At 42.1% G+C, this 19,189-nt stretch overlaps 1 protein-coding gene across 3 annotated transcripts in view; it reads left to right on the top strand.

Annotated features, from left to right (window-relative positions):
- The window catches only part of LOC135704635 (uncharacterized), a 65,753-nt gene that overhangs the window by 41,518 nt on the left and 5,046 nt on the right, over positions 1-19,189 (top strand). Inside the window, exons 3-4 of one of the 3 annotated variants that reach the window (XM_065226113.1) lie at positions 12,689-12,842; positions 12,907-13,262. In XM_065226113.1, the coding sequence (XP_065082185.1) occupies positions 12,689-12,842; positions 12,907-13,262 (510 nt within the window). The remainder of the gene's footprint in view (positions 1-12,688; positions 12,843-12,906; positions 13,263-19,189) is intronic. The other 2 variants (XM_065226114.1, XM_065226115.1) reach the window with 2 other exon arrangements.

The raw sequence follows: 19,189 nt of genomic DNA, 5'->3' as shown, positions 1-19,189 counted from the left end.
GGCCACAGCAAGCGAAACATTTATATTTGCCATTGTGCAAAACACAGTGGAGATCGAGCCGAGCTTCGAGTTAAAAGGTTATCAGCGGTAAGTGATCTTCTTCGGTAGTCGTCTTCAGCTCATCTTGCAGACAAGCCCATTCATTGGAAATCGAAGAAAATGAAAACATGCATCGGAGAAACTGGCGCTGTCCGGCATTTGAAAGTGATACCCACGGTGGGGGGAAAAAGGGGCACGATTTGTTTTTGCTGCCTCGGCCCAGGAGGAAGAACCTCGACGATAGCTGCCGGTAGATCTGAGATGCTCGTGAAAGGAGAATATGACTTTCTTCAGAAGAGGCAAAAAGATGCACCCACCGCTTAAGGACGATGATGATGGTCGCCCAAGTAAGATTCATGCGCCCATGGTGGAGCATCAATTTTCGTTAGTTCGGTCATACGAAACCACTGCTATGGCGAAACTCGTTACCGGAGAGAAACGATGCTGCTCCTTAATGGAGTAAATTATGGGATGCAGGACTGGTATGTCAGGTCGTTCGTCCAAGTAACGAACGACTGCCGTTAGAGACAAACAAAAACTGTAAAACCTGTCACCGAGTGATACTAGCGATGGAAATGGATACGAGAAAGGTGTGCGAAGTTTTATTTTGCAGCATTGGTTGATTTTCAAGTGGCACGGAACGATGAAATGTGGTCATTAATTAGATATCTGATAAAGACTACATGAATCGTGTTGCTGGATAAACCTACGGAGCACACTGATTCAAATGACACGCATGGATAAGCAACGGTGGACAGAGCGGAGCGATCGCCCATGTTTTCCTTGGGAACTACTGTGCGGTTGATGAGATTTCTAATCCGATGTGTGTGAAAGTAGGCAAACTTGATAATGTGATAACGAATCCCATTGCGGATCGTTAGAGTTTTGCCAAAATCGGACGAAAAAAAAGCAATTAAAAGAAGCAAACGGTTCTGGTGACCCGTCACGGTAATTAACCCGTGAATGAAGTTATCAATCCTTTGTGACGATTGTGATTGAAAACGTGTTCAGATGTGAAAGTGTAACTCTTACACTTTGTGTGGGTATTTTAATTTGTGTAAAAATGATGCACGCTGCAAATCTCCCTGGTAGGCCAGAATAGAGCAATTGGCCGCTATATGCAGTCACCCACCCCAACGAAACGTGGAAAAACCACCATTAGGTGGAGGGAAAGCAGACTGTTTGGCGGCTATGAGGGGTGGCGATAAGGAATGCTCGATAATGGCGCAATAATGGGTACGATGACTGGAGATTAAAGACGAATGGCCCGGGTCACTGATCAATAGTCAAAGCACAGTGATCCAAAAATTGCTTTCTAGGCTCCGTATATCAGATCAATAAACCAGACACTTATCGAGCAAAATGGTCGATAATTTCAAACCGGAACCAAAAGTCTCTGGTGAAATAAATAGGAAAATTGAGTAGTCACTCTAGAAAGTGACTTAAGTGACTGTGCAGAACAGCAATGATTTATACACGAAACGAAAATCAATTATTTTATTCATGTGTTTCACTTATACATTTTTGCCAAAACATCAGCCTTATACATTCCATAAGATAAACCACATGGGTCCTAAAAAAATGCATAAAAGCTATGTGTGACCGCTTATACATTTCATTTGACACATGATCTTTATTAACTTTTTGCAAGGTGTCTGCTTATTAGTTGACTTATACATTTTATGAATCATCAGCAATAGAAATTTGCCAAAAGGTATAAGGAGATTTCTATCCGTGTAGACGATCGTTAGTGGAATATGAAGGAAATGGCGTGTTAAATTCCCTTATTCGCCAATTAGGGTAAATGGTCCTAATGGTAATCGTTTATCCTTGCTGTATTTAATACAGAAGTGCTGAGAAGTGCCCGGTAGACGTGCTGGAAGACTACGCCAATCCCCAGCCAAATATGGGCATGTCCGGCACGAACCACCGAAATTCGAGTCCGTCAACGTACTCGGTAGCTCTGGACTCTAGTAGTGTGCAACCTGCCTATGGCCTAAAAGTAAATCAGTTGCAATGCAGCTTGCATGATTTGTTATATAAGCGAAAAATGTGGCAACTCAAAAAGCAAAACTGTTACTTGACCTCTGGACGATTGAATTTTAGGATGGGACTGATATGCGATTACTTTCCTTGATGGGACAAACTGACTTGATGTTGTTTTCACATTTTTCATCATTCAAGTCCGTAGTTAAAGGGCGAACACGAAATTATTGCGACACATTCAACAGGGCATAACTTTTTTACCATTGGGTAAAAATCAACCAAATTTTGCACACTTTCTCATTGATGTGTATTGTGTACATGCTGTCAAACTCGAAGTCGTGTTTTTCGATTCAACGAAAATGGAGGTGAACCAACGCGAGTTGAGAGAACAAATTCATTCCAAACACCTGGAATTTCCTGACCTGTCGCACCGGCAGTTGGGAAAAATGTTGAACATTCACCATTCAACCGTCTCTAGAGTGTTGAAGCGGTTCCAGGAGCGGTTGACGTTGGACCACGGCAAAGGAGCTGGAAGAAAACCGGGACCGGAAAACAAAAGGACGGAGGGAAAGGTGAAGCGGATGATTAAAGCAAATCCCAACGTCTCAAGTCGTGATTTGGCTAAAAAGATCGGCATTTCGCAGACAGTGCTGATAAAAATCCTTTCTTCTACACTCAATTTAGCTGAAAACCTGCATGAATTTGAATTTTGATATAAACAAATTCCCTTGATCTAGGCAACCTCTGAGTATCAAAAATAACATTTGTTTTTCTTCATTCGTGGCTGGATTCTCATTATCGCCTCTGTTGTTGTAAATATTGATATTCGTCTTCATCTTGGTCGGGATGATATTGAGGATCAAATGCAAAATAATTATTTTCATTTTAAACAAATATAGCGCTGAAGAACGTGGTTTTTAGACATAAGTCGACGGCAAATTATTGCCTCAAGCTGAACTGATGATAATATCGATGATTTAGGCAGTGTGGTCGACAATATTCAAAATAATCATTTTGCCCAAAATTTCGTTGATTATTTTGCTTTTGAGGATCACTTCTGATTTGACAATTTTGGGTTTGATAATCGAGCACTACTGAATATCAACAAACGCGTATTCGTTGATGTATAATAAACTCATTTGTTCATTTCGCTCGTTTCGTAACTACGAAGATGTTCAAAACAAACGCAATTCATCGACACTGGGTTGAAGCGATACTCCTTGCATGTGATGGTAAATGATAAAAACAGACACTGGTCGCAGAGCTACGTCCAGAATGCAAAGAAGAGAGCTGGACTACATACATACAAGGTACAGAACTTTCCAAACCGTGATGAGCGGCAACAATCGACGGCTAAAACTCGGGCATGGAAGCTCTACGAGAAGATGCTGACAAAATATGGCTGCTGTGTGATGGACGACGAAACGTATATAAAAGCCGATTTTAAGCAAATTCCGGGGTTGGAGTTTTTCACCGGCAAGAGCAAGTTCGATGTGGACGACAAATTTAAGAAGAAGAAAATGTCGAAGTTCGCCTCCAAATATCTCATTTGGCAGGCCATCTGCTCTTGCGGACTGAGGAGTGAGCCTTTCGTGACAAAGGGCACAGTAAATGGCGAGATCTACAAATCTGAGTGCCTCGAGAAGCGCCTTTTGCCGTTCTTGCAGCAGCACGACGAAGCTCCGCTATTTTGGCCAGATTTGGCATCATGCCACTATTCTAAAAGTGTCCTGGAGTGGTATGAGGCCAATTCTGTCCATTTTGTTACAAAGGACATGAATCCGCCAAACTGTCCGGAGCTGCGCCCGGTGGAGCAGTACTGGGCAATAATGAAGCGGGAACTTCGGAAGAGCAAGAAGACAGTCAAAGACGAGAAGAACATGTTAAGAAAATGGAAAAAAAAACTGAGAAACTGGTACCGGATGACACTGTAGAGACTTTGATGGAGGGCATCAAGCGAAAATGCGTTCAATTTTACACTCAAGGCTCCATCGATTAACTTTTCTTTTGATTTTTGAAGTAAATATATGTATAAAACTACCCTAAAATTTTGGTTTGATTCTAAACATTATAAGAAAATTGGCATGACATTTTCGGTGTCGCAATAATTTCGTGTTCGCCCTTTATATCACGTAACATGAAAGTAGATGCCGATTGATAGTGGATAGCGTTATTATCTTAAAATTTACGAAAATGCATATGCGACTGATATGCGATTATAGGCAGTGCTGTGCATCGCCACCCAGCATCAGAAGCAAATTTTGCATTATTATCCGTCCGTGTATGAGCACCGGAGCCAGGAACTGCTTCGGTTCGAACATGCTGGCAATGACCCGCAACGTAATCCTCTTCGTTGGCCAAGCACCTTCCCGAATGTAGGACTGAAGGTCTTGCCGAATCTCCGTCGAGCAAATAAAGTGATCTCCTTCCGGGTTCCACAGCACTCCCAGTTCTCTCTCCGTAGCGCAATGCTTGTCTACTTCTAGTGGTCTCACCACAGACTTCTCCTCTCCTAGCTAACGTAGCACTTCCTCCTAGTTAGAAACCCAGATCAGAATCTCGAACGTGTGTACGCGTCGCACATCCATCGCTAGTCTCACCGCTTCCGTTTCTGTATCGGCACTGTTGAAATAGTGCTTTCGAACGAGAGCATCGGCAGCCTCCGGATACTGCTCGCCATGTTCCCGCGCGTTCAAGTTCTTCATGTACGGAGCAGGGCGAACAGCATGAGCCGAAGATAACCACATCCGCTCCGTACGGACCCGGGAATAGGAACCGTTGTGCCTGATGGTCTTCTGCACGAACCCATGCTGAAACATTTCCCTGATGTCACCTCCAAACGCCACTCTCCTCTCGCGGAATCCACTTATAACAGCTGGTAGAAACGTTATCATGTCTTGGCCAGTGCTGCAAAATTTCGGCAATACACGGTGATACTCAAAATTCTGCTTTGGTCACTCGTTTGAGCTAACAGTCATCGTCAAGGCAAACCATGTCAATTGTCAGTAGCATTTTTGTCAGTACCGAACATGTGCTGATTTGTTTATTAGCTAAATTTGAAATGAAATTAAATGGTAAGAGCAAAACAATTATATGGAGCCATTAAAGTGAATAAGCATCTACGTCCTGAACTGCTTGAATAACAATAATGTGACTCAGAATGCAAGAAATTACACTTTCTGTTACCAGGTGAATCTTTGTCATTGACGAAAAAATGAATGAGATTTTGACAAAGATTTTTTTGAGGATCAAGTCTATCATTGACTATGTGAAAAACCAATTTTGTCAATATCGCGCAAAAGTCTGTCAATGACAATGACAAATCTCAGCACTGGTCTTGGCCCTTCAACTAGAGGTGAGCAAAACAGCTCATCTGGCTGAGCGAATCAGACCCGTGCAGCTCACTAAGGGGAACCGATTATTTTGAACAGCTCTTCAGCTCACTTTGAAGTTATAGAATTTATGACACAAATTCAAAATCGGAAAAGAAATGAGTGGTTTTGGTTACCCCTAATCAATAGAGCTATATAAGCTTGAAACTGCATTCAATCGTAAAAATAGTATAGACCAATAAATCTGTAGCTTCAGCTCCATATCATCAGCTCAGATCCGGATCCGGAGCTGAATAGCGAAGAATCGAGAGAAAAAAAATATCCGAAGAGCTGGACGGGTCCGAGAGCTGTCATCGTAAACGACTCCCAGTCAGCGTTGCCAACATTCCAGATTTTAATGGTCCAGATTTTTCCATAGTTCTCAATTCACTTTGGCTTACAATGTTAAAGAAAGGGGGCATCAAACGGGTTTACTGCACACGGAAAATTTTCAAATATTGTTGCTCGAGAAATGATTCAGGTGGATGATCAAAAATTTAGAGAGCTGATAAATCTTAACTTTTTGGAATTATTTTCTGGATGATCCAAACAAAAGTGATTTACTTTTAGGGTTAAAGTTTGAACCACAACAAAATGTGATGGTCAGCTGGCATTTCCCTGCGACACTCATCATTTTGCGTCAACCGACTGTTTGTAGAATTATTTATAAATTGTACGAAATCTCGAAACAGACAAATTTCTTCGACATACATGACATTTTGGTTACAAATAACCTTGCTAACCTTAACACCAATGATGATGGGTTCGATCATCAAATTTCGATATATTATTTCAAAGCATGTCAAAAAGTAACCCACGTTGTTCTGTTAAAAATAGATGTGAACACTTTGACATATTTTGAAATAATGTATTGAAATTTGATGGTCGAGGAGATATGCAACAAGCCATATGATTGGTGTTAAGGTTTTGACATATATTGAAAAAAAAAAACATCATTATCAAGAACATCCAGACTATTCATTCTACAACAGCCAGATTTTTCGAAAAATCCCTTGGCAACCCTGCTCCCAGTGAATCATTCGGGTCGATGATTCGGAAAGAGGTGGGCAAAACAGCTCATCTGACTGAGCCGAGCAGACCCGTCCAACTCAATAAGGGGAGCTGATTCTTTTGAACAGCTCTTCAGCTCACATTGAAATTATTGAAATTTGGACACAAATTCAAAATTGTAAAAGAAATAAATAGTTTTGGTGGCCATAAACCAATAAGAGATATGTATATCTTAAAACTACATAAAATAGTAAAAGTAATTAAAACCAATAAATCCGTAGCTTACAACATTGCTCTACTTTTCAATTGAAAACGCCACTAACGCATCAACTGAACTGCACGCAAAATTGCCACATCAGTAAAAGCAGAAAATGTATGCGAGAAATCTATAACTATATCACACGCGATGATAGAATTGACGCCTTTTCTCATGCTAACCAACAATTCAGTCTACACACAGATTTTAATGCTGATGTTAATTCTCCAGCAAAATTGCTCTCACCATTCTCGGCTCAGATCCGGTTCCAGAGCAGAATCGTGCGGAATTGAGAGAAAAAAGATCCGAAGAGCTAAACGGATCCGAGAGCTGTCATCCTGAACAGCTCCCAGTGAATCATTCGGGTCGATGATTCAGATCCGGAGCTGAGCTGTGAGGTGGAGAACTGCATTTCGCTGTTCTCGGTTATCTGCTTTTGTGCGGATCTTCCGCTCCCCCAGAGAATTATGGGAAGAGAGATGAGAGGAACTCCCAACAGTTTCAATGTGCATTCAACAGATGGCACTGCGATCAAATAAGGGTGGTAATTATATGCCTTGTATGAGGAATTGATTAGTGGGATATCTTGTTAGTTAGATATCTTTGCTGATAATGATAAATCGCGGTCACATGGAAACACACTAAATTTACTACCAAATACTTCTTCTCTATTAATACTGTCAGACCAACTAGTTTCTGTTCCAATTATTATATCATATGTGCAGCCGCTTATTTTATTTGGAATTTCATTTATTTTATACGCACAACGCATACGGTTAAAATTTTGGCAATAGACTGTAGTTTCACTTAAAAAATAGCTACTTGATAAACTAGCGACATGGGCACTTACGTCGTGCTGGCCAGGGGGTGAAGTTGCTGCATACTGTCCGAAGTCCCTCAAGTTATGTGAGATGCCATGATTCTCGGGCTCAGCTGTGTTGTCATATTCCACCTCAGGTGAGTGCATCAGTTGCTCCCAGTATCGTCAGTTCCACGCAAGAACAAGTACGAATACAGAGAAGAATGTATTAAAGCAAGTTGATGCAAGTTGATGCTATCGATCACATGTTGTATTACGCGCGCATCTTGGTTTAACGCGATGGCTGTTCAATGCGTAAGTGGAGTGTGGAGTCCTTAATTGAAAAGTTCCCCTATAAGTGACGGATTGAATGTTTTTGACTTGTTATATCAGTGAGTTGATGAGCTGCGGTTCCTAAAAATTAAATCGCAGGCTATCAGCTCACTTTAGTGAATCAAGTATTTAGAACAGCTCGGAAGCGGATCGCACATCTCTACCTTCAACAGCTTAACGACACTCCATGAGCCTTCGCTGCCGCATCCCAATCCAACCGCGCTTTGACCGGTTTATTCGGATGTACCACGTAGTTCACCGGTAGGTACCAAGTTTCACTCTTCGGCGTCTCCTTTAACTCCTGCTCGGTGATGCGATGCGCGTAGCCCTTGGCAAGATATTCTTCCAACTGCTTCTGCAAACATTCCTGCACCCCCGGATTCCGGTTCATCCGAGCCTTCAAACTTTGCAACCGCTTCATGGCCATGTCGAAACTCTCCCGAAACAAACATCTTCTTCTTTCCAGAGTTATCCTGTCTCGAACCTGCCACCCACTCTTCGAGTCGTCTTCTCCAGAATCTCGCGAGCTCTACGATCTTCCTTCGACTCCAAACGAATAGATGATACTTCGATGTCTTCAAGTTGACAATGCTTCTTTATCGCCCCGTCCAGATCCTTATCCGCTTTGCTGCACTCCTCACACGAGCACCAATGTGTCCCAGAAAATGCACTTTTCCTATGACGTTTGGTTTTGGAGCATAAGGTGTTCAGCCGAGCTTGCACAAAATGGCAACTGGTTCACCGGATTCTTCGATTCGGTGCAGCTTTCTCGTAACTGGGAATGTCGATGTCTTCGAGGTGCTCAAACTCCTGGACCCTCTTAGCTGAATCCAGCTTCTGTGAACCGTATGAGCTTCCAACAGATCGTATCTACTCGACGAGTCTCTGGCTGATATCTCAAGCACCACTTTCTTCGACTGATACTTTGTGCGCTGTATGCCGTTTGTTCAAGTCATTTGCAGTGGTTCCACTGGTCCATCGGCACCCAACGTTTCCACCAATTCACTGTCCACCATGGAAACCGAAGGCCCTTCATCGATGATTGCTAAAGTATCGACCCTTCTCTTGCCGTTGTACAGCGTCACTGGAACCATCCTAAACAGAACTGCACATTTCGACTGGCGATGACTATTGCACCTGCACCTGAATTCGCGAATATCCGGCTGGCCCACCATGAAGAAAGGCATTGTGGTTCTCCAGACAGCCATCTACCTTGCAACGAGCTCTTATACGACATGATCGTTGTCCATGGTCGTACAGGCAGAGTAAACAGAGCTCTGCAACACTCTGCTTGAGCAATTCCTGGCAGTTTCTTCCGTAATGCCCAAACTGCTGGCACACGAAACACTTCAGCTCTCGGCGCTGCGATAGGGGCGACGAATTCTTCCCAGCTAACACCGCACTATTCTTGCCAGACCGGCCGCTGTTTCCATCCGTGGCGTGAACGAAAGTCTTCATTTGTGGTTTATCTCGCTTCTTACCCTTCTCCTTTGCATCTGCCTTCTCGAAGGTTGCTTCCAACGCCTTCTCTGCACCGAATGTTTCCATGTCGACAGACTGGGCACGTCGCTTGTAGTTCACCCATAGTACAACAACAGCTTTTGAACTAGGCTCTGCATCAAAATTGGGTTCTTCAAGTGGTCCAGTGCTGGGTAAACTCTTCGACGGCACTTCCGAACTCGATCACCGACTCCAAACTCTCCGAGCTTGGTCCCTCTAGCTGCTGGATCTTTGTCGCCAATCTGGTTGACAGGATCTCCGGGATCCCGAACCTTTTCCTCAGCTTCTCGATGATCAACGGCGAAATCAGACGATTTCGAACCGTTTTCAGTGCTTTCCCCTTACGTCTGTGATTGCTATATGGGGGCACACTTTGTGAAAACCGAAATTGGAACATGTAACAAAATTATGAAAGATTTTGAACATTAGTATCTCAGCTGCCCCTGCACCAATTTCAATAATTTTATCACCAATCGATCAGACATATTTCTACGCATCAATAGCAATGCTGTTATCACTGTTTTCATGAAATAAACGTTCTTCCAAACCCAGTCGTCATAATCGGGTAGCACTTTGTTGCACATCATTCTGCTTTAACCTGAAAAGATATAAAAGAGCACTGCTGTCTAGCCTCAACTCATTTTCACTTCGGAGGGCGTGGTGAGCAGGCAGCAGAAGTTGCAGTAGGAAGTATGTGGCAGGTTAGGTAATCCACTATTCTACCCAACAAGCAACAATGACTGGTCGTGGCAAGGGAGGAAAAGGTCTTATCTACGAGGTGTGCTGAAAGTGTTCCTGGAAAATGTGATCCCTGATGCTGTCACCTACTCTGAACACGCCAAGCGTAAGCGGTCATGGATGTCGTCTACGCTATGAAGTGACAGACGTACTCTGTACGGTTTCGGAGGTTAAATCATCACCAACTTTGCCAACAAGCTTATTACAGGAAACAGTTGAAATAGAATTTATCTGTGCCTGTTTTTCCATATTCAGAACCACACGCCCCCAACGACAACACAAAATGCTCTCCAGAGTAACCAAACTTGGAAACAGGGGGCAAGTGATTTTGATCGATTCTCTTCATCTTTCGTTAACATCAACATCACAGAATTCAGAAGCTCTACCTTTGACATATCACACTACTTAGTCATAAATCATCGACCAAAGGAGGCATCGACTTGTAGAAATGTCGACTTATGACGAGTACGATACATGGGGAAATGAAGGAACTGCAGAATCCCTCGAGTTATAGAAAATCTTAAGTTATAGAATATCGAGTTGTGGAGAGTTGAATGTAGTCAAAAAATACGCCTAAATGTAGGCAATTAACGTCAGTTTTTCACATAAAATTATTTTTATGATACTATATTCTTCATTTTAACGAGATCTGATTTCAAATTCAGATTCAACGGCCCAAAATTATGTTAAATTAGTAATTTCGTCAAACACTGCAATGGAATAAATGCTAATTCTGATAGGATTTTTAGGAACAGTGGAAAGTTGCATAATTGATCACATCCTCAAAGTTGCAACGTTTGTTAGGGAAAACGTTTCAGAAGTACATATTCTCGGCAACCTAAGCAGCGACCTTCTTTCTATAGCCTTTTTCTCTAAGGAACGCACACATATGCAGTATTGGTTTGTTTACAATCTTTTGCTGCCAGCTGCTCTAACAATTTCAGTCGAAATAATTGTCAAATACTGTTTTGAAACGCTTTTACAAAGGTCCAATCTTCTCTAGTGAGAGCGAGTATTGTCGGCAACCAGTTTTTCTTCGGCAGCCGTTCCATTTGAACTGCATGTAAATCTGCTGTTCTATTATCGGCAACTCGCAATCAGCTACAATTTGTAGTGCGTGTGTTTCATTTCAAGAAAACCTTGCTAGATTGCTTTTTCTCAGTGGTAAAAATATAGTCAAATTTAGTCAAAAAATCGTTTGCATGCATTCAGCGAAGTGTTTTCGTAAGAAAATCCAGTGAAAATAGTGCTTCAATTTGGGTTGCCGAAAATAGTCTGGCATGCCGAAGCCGTCATTTCCTCTACTATTTAAATATACATAATGAAATACTAATCAAAATATCATGAATATGGATTGTAGACAAACGAAAATTAAACGGTGTAGTGATCAACTTCACCTTAACACGATGCCTCCGGTAAAGTGTGCAACGTCAAATTGGCAATGTTTATAAAACCACTGCTCAGCAATTTATCAATAGATTTTTAAAAAAATTGTATGCAGTTTCAAATGGCGCCAATAGATTTGAAATTCGTCAATAAATGACTGAGTTATGATTATTCAAACATTCCAAGTTTGCCGTTACACATTTTACCGCAGGCATCGTTTTCGGAGTGTTAATGATCAACTTCACCCCGTTTTACGGTACATTTATTTGTTTTTTCGGACAACAGTTCATAATTAGATTTTTAACTAATTTTAAGGATAAACACTGAGGGAAATATTGAAAACAAATTCTGTCGTGTGGGATGCACTAGAAAACAAACAAATGGATGATCCACCTCCATGATTGATCAATAATCTATTTTATTAAAATTGGATAATAAGGCTTACTCTCCGATACCTTCCGATGAACTGGATGAGACCATCGAAAGCTGGAAAATGGCGAAAAACTAGCGACCAAGCATAACAGAAATTAACAAGAAATGCATCAACTATCGTTGCAATGATAATCGATTGAATCCATTTCACCGATCTGAAAGCCACAATCCGAGACGAGCCGCGGTAGCATCATACCAAACGAACATATTGCTCCAATTACTTGCATTTGTACACATTGTGCATTGCATGCACCCGAGTTGCACCCGAGCTTGTCAGCACTGTAATTAAAACAGTTGCATTACACGAATGCAGCAGTAGCAGCAGCAGCAGTTCATCAGCTGGTGGAAAGCCGGTTTCCCTTCTTCCAGACTGCACTGATCCACTTACTGCCGTACTTCAACACTGTTGGTCATTGGTCAAGTTCAAGTCCGTTTTCGTCTTTATTTTTCACCTGAAACTCCCATCGCTTACGCACCTCGGTACACGTAATCGTAATTAGATCAAACTGTAAAAACGAGTTACGTCGACTAGTAAGAGTGGTTTCCGATATGTGTCATCCTCCTCTATACGGATAATCTACGGGAACTTGTTTACTCCGGTCGCGTGGCCTGAAAGGGAAGATTGACCCAGATAGCCCACGTCTGGTGATTCAGGTTTATCTATCCGAGCAGAGCAATTATCCTGGCTTTCACTGATACGGCCAATGTGTGGGATCCGTCAGATTAAACTAAGTACCGTGGGGGGAAAATCAGAGCAAATTGATGGCATTCCTACCAGGAATCTGAAATGAGAACGACGATATCATTTAACGAATGTCTATTTTCATCTACTTGCAGGGGAAGCCGATGAGGAGTTCCAACGACGTACCGAGCAACGAGGTTTGAGTAAAGATGACGACAAACAAGCCAAGCAGAGTCCCTCGAGCCTAATGTCGCAGGTCGAGGAAGGACTGGCAACCATTTCGGAATTTGTCTCGGACGGTGTCGACAGGTGAGTCCTTGTTTGTTTTTTTGTATGGGCTTTGAATAGATGACTGCATTAACACCGCCCACAGCTACGCCTCGGAGGGCTCAACCAAAGACGTCGAAGGTGGCCGACCCAAGAAGCACCTGCATCACATCATACACAAGATAGGTAACGACGGCGGCAACGGTACCACCGAGGGTCTTGCACGAAGCGATTTGGATGATGATGTGACCGGTTTGGTGGATTATGGATTTGGCGCCGGGCCGGAAAAAGCTATCGGTAGAGGCAAGCAAGAGGGTGACCAGAGTTTAGGTTACGGTGGTGATCAAAACGGTAGCGTTGGAGGTGGGTCAGATTCAGTGAAGGAAGGAGGAGAAGAAGATGAAGACGAACAGGAAACTGGCCGCTTCGACAGCGGCGAAGGAGGCTTCGGTGGATCCCGTCGTACGGTTTTCGATTTTACTATGAGAATTTTAGAACCCCCCCCCCCCCCTCAAACCCCCAATTGAACCTCGTTGAAAACCTGCCCCAATCTTTAGATTTCAGATCCCAATCGGTTGACATTTTCCAAAATCCTTGGTTTCTAGACCCCACCTGAAACGTTGTCCCATCATGGAGTTGAAAGCAGACTTCTTTACAGAAGAAATCTCATTCTCATGCTAATCGAAAACGTTATTGCCTCCCTTGCTAACCGTCGAACGGATTAATCTCTTCCAGGAACTCAGGCAGGCTAGGTGTCTTAGACTAGACTGCGGTGCACATTTTGGGGGATTGTCTGGTTGGTGCCATTTGAAGCTTGATTGGTTTACTCTTGGGGATTCAAATTCTAAATCTTCTAAGGGAACCATCCAAGCTGCGTGGCGCGCTGAAATCAAGCCAAAATTGCATCCGTCTAGTTTGTGTTTTTGCAAAAGCAGTCAAATTGCTCTAATTGTACCCTCCATAGCTGTTTATAGGATTCCAGAAGTAGAAGATTGCATGCAAGTGTCCCTTGGTAGAAAATCTTCCCGTCCTCCGTTGTTCAAGGCTCGTCCGTGCAGTACGTAACCATTTCTTCATTTGTTTTTCGATTAAACTGACGCAAGGTTGTTAAAAGTCTTTCAAAAATAACTGACAAAATGCACCCACATATACTGGAAGCTAACTGGAACCTCATAAAAAAAATATTTATTAGGTAAGACTTCAATGCTAAAAAACAACTTTACGGAGCTGAAAGTCTTTAAATCAATACTGACCCAAGAATTTGATGACATATTTAAATAGAATATAGGAATAGGAAAGTTTATTTTTTCCAGGAAAAAGCCTGGAATTATCAGAGAATTTACGATTTGAATGAAAAATTGCTCACATGTTCGCTGCTACCGAAGGGGTTGGTCACTCTACACAGTGTGCCAAAATCAAACTTGGGCACACCCGGGCGCAGTCATTGACGCTGTTTTGGCACCCATGGTTACAATTTTTATGATCTTTTAAGTTATTGGCAACACTGAACTTTTTCTGTGCCTGCGCAGTGTGCATGTGTCAAAATTTGTTATTGATGTTGCCACTCCTAGTCAAATTATTTTCACAACAACCGTGAATCTCCACCAAGTTTCACCATGGATTCTCAAAATCATTACACCCGTGACGGCAGTCGTATCCACCTTTCCTCCCAGACGAAGAACAGCTGACAGCGGTATCTTGACCTGACCGAGGTTTCCGGCCATGGCTGCACGAAGTAGCGATGCAGCTCCAATGCTGCTGCTGGTCCGTCGATGTTCGATGTTCTCGTTGCTCCACGCATCGTTCATCTTCTTGGAGGAGGAGAAGCACATGCACAGCTTCATAATGAACGGGAATTTTGTGCATTTGTGATCGATCGCGCTGTGGTTGCACTTCATGATGGCATTCACCGCCACGGTTACGCTTGGAAACTCGACCAATCCGGAGAAGGAACTTTCCGATTTCAGCGGGTGGCAGTCCTTTGGTGGTGAATGCAGTCAGCAGCAGATCCTGGGAAGCGATTGTTCTTGGAGGCGCTGTAGACCTTGAAGCTGATCGAATTGTCCGGCAGGGTCTACGGGTTGGTGGACTCTGGCAAGTAGTTCTGCTTGGAAAATGCAATTTGAATTTTGCTACCATCATTTCCATTCATTCAATGTTGTTCAAGTGCTGGATGCTGCATTCGACTGGTTCGACTGCGATGGCTTCTCCCATCTGGACCGTGGCGGTACCCTCTTTGCAGAGATGATGTTATATAAGAGACGCGCGGAGAGAATAAAAGTAAATCTGGTTGCACGGCCAACTAATTTCTCTTTCCGCAAGGTTTGGCAACCCGCAATTTTGTGTTTACTCGAAGACTACAAATCAAGAAGACTGGCAACTCCTCCAAAAATCAGGAGACAGTAACGGCAACGCCTCTACTTTAGGGAATGTCAATTATTGGTTTTGTTATGGTTGTCGTAAAAAGTTAAACATTTTTTTTTCTTTGCTTTATGCTTACAACGAGTAAAATTCCAGCTGAAACTGAACAGATGCGTAATTAAACTTGTTTTTAAAATTAAAATTATGCCAATGATGCCATTTACAATGATGGTGGGACCTTCCTCGATCATTAATATGTTATCTCAGAATTATCTTCCACTTTCTCTAAGCCCTTTAGTGATGCATTTATGGGCTTCTTATGGTGCATTAGTAAAATGCATGCCCATTCCGCACGGCCTTGGCATCTGGCCACAGCGGGTGGAGTTAAGTTGTGACGCTCGGCAACTTGGCACAGTAAGTACTCGCTGACTATTTGAATGTCACTGGCCAATCCGACACTGTTGTTATCATTATCTGGAAGGAGTTCGGCCAATTCCAAGAATTGTTAACGCATACAGAGGATCACTATCCACTGGTTACATGTTCTGACAACATCTAAAATGGAAATATATTCTTTATCGATACGTACCGTTTGGGATTGTAGCCCTTCAACCTTTCATTTTCATTTTCTCCAACATTTGAGCCTACTGCGCTTTCTTCTTTTAGAATCCTTGAATTTTCAGCAGCTTTCGAATGACGGTAGTTCACTCAATGGTGGTGGAAGCTGCCAAATCCTTATAATTGATTGCTTCCAACAGGCAAAACAAACAATATTTCGGTTCCTCGTTCACAAGCAAAACTTACTTTCACTAGATCGATCCGAGTTTCAATCCTCTGCTCTACTTGATCCACCATGACAAGTTTTTCGGTTTGGAGTTGGGAAACCACCGGCTTGCTGGGATTAGGATACAAATTGCCGTGAAATGTTGTAGAGCAAAACAAAAACAACAACGAGTACCGTGTTATTATTATTCGTTTCGGTGACATTAGGTCACACACACAGTCACTGTTTATGAGCAGTCTCACTAACACTTGTGCTTCACAGTTCCACCTTTTATTGACAGAGGCGCTGTTATCAGTGACGTTTGATATTTGTATAGGAGAAGGGAACAGTTGCCAGTCATCTTGATTTGAAGTCTTCGGTTTACTTCAAGTGACTTTTAATTTGAGCGACTGTCGTCTGCTTCAGCATCACGGTACAATGACTACTTTTTTAACCGTATCGGTAGTAGGTATTTGAAGACTCAATTTTGGACAACTCTGAGTGAAACCAAATAGGGTAGAGAACTACTTCGGCCTAAGCAGAACAGATTGAACAGCTTATCGGTGTTGGCTGTGTTGTTATCGAGTCCGTAGACCATCATGACTGCACCCTGTTGCTGTGCCGGTTGAATGAAGTTGGCTGGTCCGTTTCGGGTCTGCGGTGCGTCCTTCATCAGTCCGACGTGTGTTCCGACCGATTTTGGTTTCCAGTTTTTCAACGGATGATACTCGGGCGGTGAAAAATTCGGTGCAAATCCGTTTCCTCCGCCGGCTTCCAGAAGGGCTGGTTGACGAATTATTGACGCTCGATATGCGGGGTCAGCCTTCCGCCGAAGATGGAAGGATCGTGTAGCAACGGAGCTCGTCCGTTGCAGGCATCCTTGGACACGGATGCATCCAGTGTGTAGTCCCAACTGGAGTCCGTGTCGTTTTTGAAAACATTGGAAAACAAAACAAACACAAGAGCTGTTGAAATACCGGGTTGCCAAACAAGGCATTATTAGTTCAATGACTTCTTGGCACTGCCGGTACAGCTGCGGCACGCTGAGGCACACTGAGAAAAATGTTGTCGCAAAATAAGTGGGCGACATATGAAAGATCTTTATTGTGACCGAGATTGTGACTACAAATGAACAAATATTCAAAAAGTTTGGTTCATTGCCGGTTTTCGAGTTGATGTTCAGAACCGCAGCTTGAAAACCGAAAACCAGTGTGCTAGAATTTTGGTTTTGGTTCACGAAATCTGAACCGTTCTTGGTTCAGAACATTGGTAAGAATTAAATAGCAATGTTCCCAAAAAGGCGAGTAAAATGTTTGTACCAAGCGACAGTTTTTAATTCAACTGTCAAATATTTTGATAGACAATATTGGTAGCGAAGGAACTGGAAATCGTTTTGAAGTCTGACAAATACCCTTAGATATGGGTATTTTTGGATTCCGGGTGACGCCTATAGTCAGGAAATCGATAACCGATACCATCTTGAAATCCAATATGGCGGCTTCTGGTTGTAGGAAAACTAGGAAATACTAGCAAATACCCTTCAATATGGGTATTTTTGGAATCGGGGTGACGTTTAGAGACCGAATATCAATGTCAGACACCATTTTTAAATCAAATATGGCGACTTCCGGTTATAGAAAAACTGGGAAATTATTTCAATATGGGTATTTTTGGAATCGGGATGACGTATAAAGAACGGAAATCAATGTCAGACGCCATCTTGAAATCCAAGATGGCGGCTTCAGGATGTAGGAAAACCGAGAAATACTGTCAAATACCCTCCAAAATGGGTATTTTCGGAATCGGGGTGATGTTTAGAGACTGGAAATCAATATATGACGCCATTTTGAAATCCAAGATGGTAGCTTCCCGTTATATATAAACTGGGATATACTGTCAAATACCCTTCAATATGGGTATTTTTGGAATCGGGTTGACGTATAAAGACCGGATATCAATATCAGACGCCATCTTGAAATCCAATATGGTGGCTTCCAGTTGCAGAAAACTGGGAAATACTGTCAAATACCCTTCAATACGGGTATATAGACCGGATATCAATGTCAGACGCCATCTTGAAATCCAATACGGCGGCATCCGGTTACAGAAAAACTGGAAAATACTGTCAAATACCCTTCAATATGGGTATTTTCGGAATCGGGATGATGTCTAGAGACTGCCCAACAAACAATTCACAGTCACAAATAAGCATACCCATTGAATAAATGCTGTATAACAGTGTACAATGCTGAATAAAACAAGATGTCGAATTATGTGCTGAAAAAAGCTCATTGAGATCGATAGATGCGCCTTTATTCCGCCGTTTGCTCTGATATGATTAATTTACTTATTAAAAGCTTTATAAACGTTGACTGTCTTCCTGATTCAGAGCCAGAAGTTTGATCTAATAACAAACTGAATAAGTGTAATTTTCACATACATTGTCGCTTTAATTCGACTGTTTTCAATTGCTTTAATAAAATGCTATATTTAGACGTCTTATAAATGTTTTCTAGCTCCATTATTAGATTTCATTGCATTGCTTTACAATATTGCTGTTTAAAGGTGAATACAGTCAGCAAAATAGCTTTTATACCACTATGCGTCCATGTTTTAGTTGAATGATTTGTAAATGCTTTATAAAAGACGTATTAGATTCATTATTCCACATCACTGCCCAAAAACAATTCAGAGTCACAAATAAGCATATAGATTGAATAAATGCTTTATAACAGTGTACAATGCTGAATAAAACGGGTTGTCAAATTATGTGCTCAGAAAACCTCATTGAGATCGAGATGCGCCTTTATTTCGCAGATTGCTCTGATTTGATTAATATACTCATTAAAATCTATACAAACGATGACTGTCTTCCTGATTCAACACCAGAAGTTTGATCTAATAACATACTGAATAAGTGTAATTTGCACATACATTGACGCTTTACTTCGACTGTTTTCAATTGATTTAATAGCATGCTTTATTATAGTCCAATAGTTATTTTCTAGCTCCATTATTAGATTCCATTGCATTGCTTAACTTTATTGCTGAATAAAGGTGAATACAGTCAGCATAATAGCTCTTATACCACTATGCGTCCATGTTTTAATTGCATGCTTTATAAATGCTTTACAAACGGCGTATTCATTCATTATTCCACAACAGTTCTTCAGGCTAACAACACAACGAAATTGGTAGCATAGTGGTTACCGTTTCCGCTTTCCAAGTAGAAGGTCGCGAGTTCAATCCCAGCCTCAACCCTTTT

The sequence above is a fragment of the Ochlerotatus camptorhynchus genome, unplaced genomic scaffold (genome assembly GCF_037179485.1).
Source record: "Ochlerotatus camptorhynchus isolate MF236.1 unplaced genomic scaffold, CSIRO-AGI_Acam_v1.1 ptg000244l, whole genome shotgun sequence".
In the NCBI taxonomy this organism is placed as follows: Eukaryota; Metazoa; Arthropoda; class Insecta; order Diptera; family Culicidae; genus Ochlerotatus; species Ochlerotatus camptorhynchus.
This window is presented reverse-complemented; position numbering and strand designations above follow the sequence as displayed.